Here is a 10532-nt window from a genome sequence, read left to right on the forward strand (position 1 = left end):
GCATAAAAATATACGAGTTTGTGAATGCACGTGGTTATCAATGGCTTATCTGCATACTAAAATACTTTATTAAACTACTCCTGCAGCAAACTTAATGTTACCTAATCATGGGTCTGGTTATTAAAGCAGGATCCACTGTCGGAAAACACATTACTTTCCTCCAACAGCAACTTGTTAAAATTTAGTGCTTCTCAAGCTCCTAACCAGACAAAGCCACACCTGGGAGCTCCACGAGTGGCCCCCCGGGACAGCACACCTCTGTGTGCCTGTAACCCAAAGTGTGATTCCTTCTGGATTAAAAATCAAACCGTTAAAGCAAAAGATCATGCGTTGGTTCTGCTCTCATTACTACTAGGTTGAACTATTTAAAGGGAAGCGTACATTGCTGCTTTTACAGAATCTCGTCTCTAGGTTTCTCGAGCAGAGTCACAGCAGAGCAGGAGGATCAGCTTTAGACCTACAATCACTTCCCAAGTGTCCCCCAGTTCCACCGTGCCAATCTGAACACGGGACAGCCTGCAGGCTAGTGACACCCAATCACCCCCCCAAACAACTCCTATCATACAGCCACAGACTTCACTAGCTGTCTGAAGGCAGGAAATTCCTTTTGTCTGCAACACTTTCTCTCTTTCCAATCTGTTTCTATTCCACCTTCTCTGGGATCTTCCATCTGAAGAGCTCAAAAACTTTTCCATGAATTAAAGTGTACAGTACTTCGGAAAAGCACTGCACTGATCTTGCAGGCTGAGTAACTTAACCACTGGTCAGGAACAGGGTTAGAAACAGAAGCCAGATCTCCTAACTCAGCAGCCAGGCACTAAAATCACTTGAAACATTTCCTTGGGAATGAAGAGAAGACGAGAAGGATGCTGTAGGATGAAGCTAATTCTTACCTGTACATGCCCATGGGTCTCTTAACGTGTTCCACGTTACCCCACCTTTCCCCAGCAGGTCCTCACCCTCACATACAAGGGCACCTCCTTCTTCCACCTCATTTTTCCTTATCTGTTACTTCTGCACATGCTCCCATTACTAACAGCTGAATATAATTCTCTATGGTGCTTCTGGTTATCAAGGTGGTGCACAAACAGTTCTGCTCTCCTCTGCAGTCCAAGACTATTTTGTTCTATTTCGGTAGTTCTCCAAGGTGGAGTGCATGCATGCGAATGTCTCTCTCTACTAAGCAGCTAGGCACTGGCTACAAAGGTGATGGGTTTAGCACACTGAGGGTAATTCTCTCTCTCGTCGGTTCTGAAAAGCAATAAGGCAAGCTGCCAAGTCAGAATTTTATTTATGTCTCAGCTCATGAAAAATTATAAGCAACAGAGCTGGTACTGGTATCACCTGTAGACAGTTTCAGGTACCAATGCTAAACCTGCTGTATCCGAGTCACACACTTATGTTCAAGTCTAAAGAACTAGAAACTGGTATTTTTAAGATGAGAGTTAATTTCAATGAAAATGATGAAAATAAAAATGCCCCATCAGATTAGGAAGAGTTCCTAAATGAATGAGAGGCTGTTTCCACACTTACAGGTATGAACATGGAAATACACAGCATGGCACAAAAGCAAAGTTTCCGTTTCAACAAATTGCAAGTTAGGTTTCTAAGAGGCCAAGTAAATGTGTGCTGTTTCTACATGCATACTTGAGTATTTTGCTTCAAAATTGTGGCTCACAATCTGGCTGGTCTTCTGAAATTAGAAGCTAGGGACACAGATCTAATCCCAGCTCTGATTCTATTTCTTCTATATGGCCTTGAGCAAATCACAACCTCTCAGTCTACATTTCTTCATCTGCAAAATGGGGATAATAGTATTAACCTACCCACCTCAGAGTGTTTAATGATGATTAATTAATGTGAGAAAAGCACTCTAAAGATGTAAGAGCACTATATAAGTGATAAAGCATTATTTACCACTTGAAAAGTAATCTGAATAAAATCAGATATGCAAGTAATTTGTTTACATGTAGCAATAATATAATTTGTGACTATTTAATCTTGAATTAGTCTCACTTTAAACATCCCTTTCAATCACATTTCCAGTTGCTTAGGGAAGATGACAGTATGGAATACTTTTTGTGGAAGCAGAGCTAGTAATGAGGTGGTAATTAAAGTAAGGGTCTAATAAAGTCTAAAACCAATGATTTGCCTTCAGGAAACTGTCCCCGCCGTTCGGGACTGTGTAAATATCTCAGTCTTGACCTTGGTTCTGTTGTTCAGAACCTTCCACAAACTACAGTGGAAGTATGCTGGTTTTCTGAAATGCAGATCCACGTTTGCAAGGCTCATGATAAATCCAAGATAATTTCCACTACTGACCTAATTCAGATGACTCCTACTCTGCACAGTTTTAACTGCTTAACCTTCTACTTTCAAGTATTTACTGCAGTTGATACACACACGAGCTGCCTCCATCTGTAAATGTTTGCAGTATCAAAACCCACTCTGCCATGCAACTCATGCATGAGATTTCTCCGTTGCACCCCCAAACCCTAAAAGTTTACCGATGTAATAACCAGTTCACAATACGACTACATTACAGAAGAACACTAATGGGTGGTCAAATATTTAATCATCTCTTGGTAACAAGGATGTAACAAGCCACACACAAAATAAACATTTAAAATGAATTTTCATTTTTTCCTCTAGGAAACTACACAGTACTTGCCTAAAACACAGCAATCACTGATGGAGAAAGACAGAATTAACATTCGCACAATTGTTTTTCCTAGAGCCCCATTTTCAATCAAAATATGAAATAAAACTATTAAAAGTTCTTCAGTCTGTTGGCACACTGTATGATCTAATGGAAAAGAAAGAAAGCATTTCTGAGCTCTCATTCATTTATTAAATCATATTACTCAAAAACACTTTCAACAAATTATTAACATAAATCCCCCTTTGGGTGGAAACTTTTGCCTTTTGAAGAAACGTGTTTGGGAAGAATACTGAAGGAAAAGAGAGACTGAAAGAAATTTGAATCACGGCAAACATTTCTTTCTAAAGGAAAAAAATCTTATTCAAAAATATAACCACAATTTTTACCTTTCTCTACAAGAAAACAAGTGAAGATTACTGTTTTTATATTAATTGTGTACACACAAGTGGGTCTCAGTTTTGCAGAAAAAGTAGTACATAACAATTATTTATCAATAAATAAAAACTAAGTTCTGACCAAAATTATTTTGGGGAACTTAAAAATTGTACTTGAAACATCTAAGAATTACAAAGCAGACAGAAAATGCCTCATCTCTCCCTTGCCAGCTGGGAAATTGTGCCCTCTCAAGACTATTTTATGTTGTGACCACTGCGGTGGTTACAGGTCACATAGACAAATGCCTTACAGCTACCTTGCAGTAAGCATGGCACACGTTAAGCGTGGCAGCCCACTCCCCTGTGACAGCCAGGCAGGCAGTGTCAGCTTACAGGAGCCAGCACCCTTCTTCCTCACTTCCAGCCGTGAGTTCCCAACACCTTTACGCTGTTTGGCTGTTTGTCAGTCCCCTTTGGGAGTCATTTCAACTCACAAACCCAGCAAAAATCCTAAGGGCAGCAGGACGTTTTCCACTAAGTGAGTGAGTTTATTCAGCTCTGAACCAACTGAACTGATGCAAGCAAGGAACAAACCACAGTAAGGTCTTGCCTTTCCCTGGTAGCAAGTCAGTATCCATGTCAGGTAACTTCATCTTGAGATAGAGCTAAGGAGCTCGTAACTTAATATTTTAGCTTACTTCAGGTTAACATATTCATGTGGCTATACCACATCCTAGCCAAGACAGCAGCACACCAACATAAGCATAGAATTCCCATGATCTAACTTACCAAACATCTCAAGCAGGTTTTGCAAGCTTTGATATAGTCTATGAAGCAACAACTATGCTGCTAGCGATACCCAAGTTAACTAGCTTAAAACTGACATGAGCCATGGCACCTGCCTCACAGACATACCTTCAGGCTGTGGTTCAACATTCAGCTGCAGTCCTGAGTAAACCAGTGACCATCCCTCCCCGTTTCCATCTACTCAGTTCCACCATCTTATCCTTCCAACCCTGACACAATCTGCTGGCAGATATTTGTGACACTGCACTATCAACCACATTAGGGAACCACACTGGCTGAAAAATAATCCAGGAAGAAAAAAAGAAGCAAAAAAGTCAACAACAAAGTTTGGTGTTAAGCTGGATCCCAACCCAGGTCACTGAGCAGTGTCACAAATGTGCCACCCTAAAATTGCTAAAAGGCAGAAACAAGCAGTCACAAAAAAACCCGAAGATTAAAAAGTCCTTCACCAAATTAATGTCCTTCCTGGATAACTCATGTGATCATTAATGAAATTTTTGAGGAAGTAACTGAGACTGTTGCTCACAACTGCTCTAACTGCGTATGAGCATGGCCACGGCTCAAAGGGCCAGTCCACTTTCACCCATCGCTGGCTGGGCATTTACCCCGCCACATTCGTGCCGGCATCTGACACGACCATTTTGGGATGCATTACTGGATTCCTCTTGCCCCACAGCAGTCTGATCCAAGTGTTAGTACAACAGTGGTGGAGGGATTTACCCTTTTTGTAACAGTGAAACTGCAGCCTATCCTAACAGACAAGAGGAACCACAAAACCACCAACTGCACAGTGCAGACGAGTGTCCTAATGCCCCACTACAAAAAAATGAAGTCTTAGCGCAGTTGCTGCTCTGAGGGCCTCAAGATGGCAAGCTCCGAGTTAGCATATTCATCTGCAAGACTGGAGCGTCAGATTAAAACAAAATACAACTTCGCAGTCGCAAAGGAGGAAAGAAATACATGAGGCAAGGGGTACCCAAGTCAACCTGAGAAGACAGGTTGTTAGTGTAACTTCTGGAATGGAGACCTGCCAAGATGCTAGAGGTACTAAAGATGATTCCCAAACAGTAGCCTGGTCACTGCATCTACTCACAGAATCTGTAGACAACTACAGAAGCAGCATAATTTAGTAACATTTAAATTTTGTGGATATAATCTCATCTACACGTTTTAGTTACCAATGAGGCAGGACACATACAGACTTGCCCACTCCAGAATAAAGGCAATGCTCTTCAAACTCTTTTGTGAATAGGTTGACTTTAATTACCATTAAAAAAAACTATTTAAGATCTGTTAATTTATTTCACAATTCTTGACACTGTATAAACTTGTGGGTATTTAATTCATACTAATAAGAACATAGACAAATATTGACTACAAAAAATAAAAGTGATGATCAATTAACACTGGAGGAACAGTAGGTATTACATTGAAAGCTTCCACATAATGACTGTATTAGCCCTTTTACTTGAAAGCAGCACATGAGAAAACATTACTGGAACCCACCATTACAAAAAAGCACTGGACAGGGCAGAGTGGATGTCATCACAAGTTTCTGAAGAAGCAATTGTCCAGGAACCTTTTAAAAAGGAATATGGCAAACGAAGGTTCAGACAAGTCCTTTTAAAAAGGAGCACGTCAAACCAAGCTAGAGACACTCTGTTAACTTTTCTCAAACAGTTATTGTGGAAAATGACTGCACTGGTGTCTCATACCCAGGCTTTCTCTAGATTCTGTTAACTTGGATGTAGGCTGGAAAAAGTGTAATACCCTGGGAGACACTGGACTGGAAAGGACACTGAATCTCATCTGCTGAGTCCACAGGCAAGCAGTTCCAAATTTCCAGTGGCTCCTGCAGCAGCATGAAGTGTACAAGACCCTACTCAGTCTCACTGCTCTTTTCCAGACTGCAGGAACAGCTTTAAGACTGCCAAGTTGCTGATTTCATAGCACAGATATTACTTGAAAAAGACTTAAAAAGAAGCAGCCAGCCCCAGAAGTAATTCATATAAGAAGAAAACAATTTAAAAGAGTGTAAGTTTAGGATTCTGTGATTTTTTTCCCCATAACCCACCTATAAGTTGTTTAACTGTTAAAAAACTGCAAGTACCCAGGATCTTGAAAACAATTTGGAAATTAAAGATCATGCAGCTCCACCACTTAAATTCATAAAAATTAAGAATATGTCACAATACACAGTGGCCAATGAGTTACAGTAATAGCTCCACTAAATCTAATTGTGCTTTGTTGTCATGATGAGTGACAGGAGAGTCACATCCTTGTCCTAATTTTCCTAAAAGGAAAATAAAAAAAAGTGTTTTGTCAGTGCAATACAAAAAAAAAAAAAAAAATCATACTGTCAGCTAATACTGGAATCCTTTAGATTCTCCATGCCTGTGTTTGCACTCTACAAATGTCTCTTAGGTCTAATTGGTTCTGTAATGTCTCCCATTGCACGTATCTTCATCGCATTGCTCAGAAACTATAGAACGTATCAGCCCACTGTAAATTCACTGTCTACACAAGTCTTACCAAATCATACAGATCTGACTTGTCAACTTCCTATCAGTTAGTAATCCCAACCCATTTAATTGTAGGAATAAATGTATGTCAAATATTATGTTTAAACTCAGGCTCGATAGCATGAGAATCTACCTATTTAAATATTCATTCTATAATTCCTGTACTTACTTGCAATAGATTTAACGCAGTATTTTCAGCTAACATATATTGCTTTTGCAAGTAATCCATGATACATACATTATATTCTTCTTACAGAAATATTCAAAACTTTACGCAGACACTGTGCTTCCAATGATGGTCTTTATCATGAAAATTACTAGATATTCTTCTATAATTTATCCCCAAGATACACATTCTAAGTCATGTTTTTATACAAAGTGCCTTTAGTGGGAGCACTGAAAATTGCTTTTAACAGTTTGGTCTTACTATCGCTACAAATTAACAAGATGAAATCTGTCCAACAGGCAAGCAGTCCTAAACAAGAATTAAAATTACTTTTCACCAGGGGTCCTAAACCTGGAAGTTGCAGCCTCAATCAGATTAAAGATAGAAAGTCATGAACATCCTGTTCTTTTAATATTTTTACACAGGAAGGAAGCCTCAGTTCACATGTTCTCCAGAGCAGCTCTTTAGCGCTTAAAAGCTCAAACTTGTAGCTGAACCAGGGTTGTACAATGGCCTGGATGTTAAAATAATTAACTGTGATTCAAATATTATCTTTAATTCTGCAGATAGATAAAGCTGTATTTCACTATTACACTAAAGGTTGCCTTCAGACTAATGGGAATAAATAGGTTTCTTTATACTTAATCAAGCGTCACTGGGACAGCACAACATCACAGTAATTAAAAAGAAATATATGTGCCTCCTTCAATGCCAGTATATACAGATACAGTTCTGGCTAAATAAGTTTACTATTTGTTATGATGCTCATACTACAATTACTCGTTTACCAAAGTACTAGATAACTAACTTTCCCTCATCTTTGTGCTAAGACCAAAACATGAGCCTTCAGTAATTTTGTGAGAAAAATACGCATCTCTGAAAAGAGGCAGCTGAAATGAAAAGACCTCCATCTTAAAATACAGTATTTTCATAACTGAAAATACTGTTGTAATCCAATTATATATATTCATTGCATAGAGGGAAAGTCTACTATATCTTCATCATGACGCTCCATTGTAACTAAGATATGTAGTTCTTTAGTATAATTTCATATTGAAGCTGAAGTGTTCAATTTTTTTTAGCCAATTTGCAGAAATTATGTAAAGTTTCCCTATGATAAAATATAATTTTGGTACATCAGCCTAACAGAGGCTTAATTAATGGTCTCCTGGGCCTCTTTTCCACTGGAGCAGATCTGTTTAAGAAGAATCTTAAACTTGCTTACAGAGGGGTCTCACCATGAACTGGGAATAACTCTATGTGGTTATGACAGACATCCGCTTACACATTAGGCCTGACTGACACTAATGTGCCAGATTCTTCACCAAATTCTACCACCTTGAAAATTAACTGAAGGAGCTCAAGCAGACAAGTTACTATCACCAATTACTGGTATAATGGGTTACTATCCGTGCAGAACGGACGACACAGAGTATTCCAGCAGATCCTCTTACTGTTCATCCACATTAGTGGTCAGTCAGTTACGTAGATCTTTTCGTAATGATCTAGGGTGCTGTTCAGAAGTAGACACATTTTTGCACACAGTACTCCAGACAAGGCACGTTTTTTACACCACGTACGCGTTATTCAGTTTTCTCACCCTTAACTAAACCAGCGTGTGACAAAGCAATACACACTGAAGATAAAGTCCTCTGTTATAACTGAGGAGCTCTAATGTGCATCTTAGAAGCAGCTTTAAAAAATTTTAATCATATGAGAAAAATGAGCAGAAAAATTGAAAGGCATGCAGACTGGGCAAACGTACTTGTGCCAATAATACACTGAACATGACCGTGAGTTCCACAGTGACTCGTGCACCCACACAGAGCTCACTGCGAGGCTGGGACCTACGAGCCCAAAATCGCACTTGTTCAATTAGCCGGGCCCACTGCCCTTGGTTCACGGGTGCAACCTGCTATCTCAAGTTTTGTACTACAGCCACACGTGGAACCAGCCTCCGAACTCTCAGGAATCATTTCTGCAGAGGAGTTTGGCTCTTTCATACCCATTTCAAACGTAATCAATGTTTTTTTAAGGCAAGTCACAAACAATTAATTTTTGATACACCTGCTCTTCAAGCTGGCCCATGAGATGACCCAGTTCAGAGGCACCCGCTGCGCCGTGCCCGGGGCCTAACTGCAGGACCGCGTTTTAAAAAGGTGCGTGACTGGGAAAAACCACAGAGAAGCGGAAAGAGGGTGAAAAACACGTGTTTAAGGGAGAGCTGCGTACGCAGGCTTTACGCTTACGTAACTGTAACGGTCTCCGAGGCGCATGAGGGCAAGCGATTCAGACAGCAGAGCGCAGGGTGTGCGAGGGCAGGCCCGGTGCCTCCCCAGCCCTCACAGAGGCTTCCACTCCTGCTAACTGCCGGTCAGCTGCCTGACGTGTGTCGTTCTAAAGGCCATTTCGGCACCGCCACGGCTGCCAACAGGCTAACGGAGCTCCGCACCCCGCCCGGGCCCGGGCCGCACGCCTCCCGGCGCCCTCTTTCCCCATGAAGGCGGTCACCGTAGAGGGCTGGCGGGGCAGCGCCAGCCCGGCCCGGCCCGGCCCGTTCCGTTCCCGGGGGTGCTCCGGGTCCCCCCCGGCCTCGGCCCGCCGGGGAGCGACGGCCGCCACGACCCGCCTCGACCGCCAGCCGTGACGTCAGCGCCGTCACGTGCCCTCCCGCCGCACGCAGGCCCCGGCGCGTGCCGCCCGGGGCCCGCACCACCCCACCCCCACCCCCGCCCGGGGGAGCCGCTCCCGCCTCACACCCCCCCCCGCCCCGCACCGGCCCGGCCCGGCCCGAGCCCCCCCCCCCCCCTCCCCACGCTGCGGCCCGGCCCGGCCCGGCGGCCGCGGCCTTTACCTTTTCGTGCTCCTGGCGGAGGCGGCCCACCAGCGCCGGGCTGAGCGGCGAGGCGCCGCCGGGGCCCTCCATGCCCGCCGGGGCGGGCCGGCAGCCTGTGAGAGAGCCGCTCCGCCGCGCGGAGGGGGCGGCGAGGGGGGAGAGGCGGCCGGGCCGGGCCGGGCCGATCTCCTCAGCAGGGCGAATGAGTCCTATAGAAATGTTTGTGGAGGGCGAAGCGCCGGCTCCAGAGCCGCATCCACGCGGGGGCCGCCGCCGCCTGGGCCCGGGGCGCCGCTGCCGGGGGAAGAAGCATCTCACACTCGCATTCTGGGCCGCGCCGCCGCCTGGGCCCGGCTCCCGCTGCGCCGGCGGGCCGGGAGAGCGCCGGCAGCTCGGTGCCGGCCGCCGCCTGCCGCCGCCTGCCTGCTGCACTCTGGGTAGCCAGCCAGCCCGCCAGGCGGCCCGCCGCGCCCGCGGGAGGCAGCCGGCTGCGAGCCGCGAGAGGCGGGCGCTCCCCACCCCCTGCCCGCCGCCGCCGCCGCGGCGGGCTGGGGGCGGGGGGCACGGCCGCCGCCTGCGGGCCCCCGCCACGGGGTCGGGCGAGGCCGCGGGGGCGATCGGCGGCCTCCCCCGGGGCGCGGCCTGTGCCTCAGCCCGCCGCCCGCGCCGGGAGCCGGGCTCGGCGCCGCTCCGGCCTGGCAGCGCCGGGTCTGCCTGGTGCCTGCGGCCCGCCTGCCCTCGGTCCTGCGCTGGTTGGGCGCGCAGGCCTCGGGTTCGGAAAACCGAACCGTCATCTGCGAAGCGTTTGACCGGCCCGCAGTAAGCCTAGACAGGCGTAAACGCAGAACTGTATGGCTTTTGTAGCAGGGAGGCGATGTCACGATAGCTGGTCTCGGAATGCCTGCTCTGTAGAGCTCACGGTGCCGGGACGTCCGGCAGTGGATAAACAGGAGGCTGCTGTGATAGCAAAAAAATATTTTGTTTCGCAAAATATTGCGAAATATTTTTACATTCACTGAAGTCGCTTAGGGCAGCACTCGGAATCGCCTACGTAGAAAAGTTACTGCACGGGAAGCGAGCGGCAGCCGGCCGCTCTCGGAGTACCACAGAGTAATTTATGTGCCGTAAATTCATGAGCTAATTCCGTGAATGGCATTAGACACGT

The 10532-nt window shown here is 45.4% G+C and overlaps 1 protein-coding gene across 3 annotated transcripts in view; it reads right to left on the minus strand.

Annotated features, from left to right (window-relative positions):
* URI1 (URI1 prefoldin like chaperone) overlaps positions 1–9883 on the minus strand; it is a 43078-nt gene extending 33195 nt beyond the window's left edge. The window contains exon 1 of one of the 3 annotated variants that reach the window (XM_030024393.2): positions 9386–9883. In XM_030024393.2, coding sequence (XP_029880253.1) covers positions 9386–9457 — 72 coding nt within the window. In that variant the 5' untranslated portion in view covers positions 9458–9883. Of the gene's footprint in view, positions 1–5349; positions 5368–8780; positions 9060–9385 lie in introns of those variants that run through there. The other 2 variants (XM_030024394.2, XM_030024395.1) reach the window with 2 other exon arrangements.
* Between the last annotated feature and the right edge of the window lie 649 nt (positions 9884–10532).

This window comes from Aquila chrysaetos, chromosome 9 (assembly GCF_900496995.4).
Source record: "Aquila chrysaetos chrysaetos chromosome 9, bAquChr1.4, whole genome shotgun sequence".
NCBI lineage: Eukaryota > Metazoa > Chordata > Aves > Accipitriformes > Accipitridae > Aquila > Aquila chrysaetos.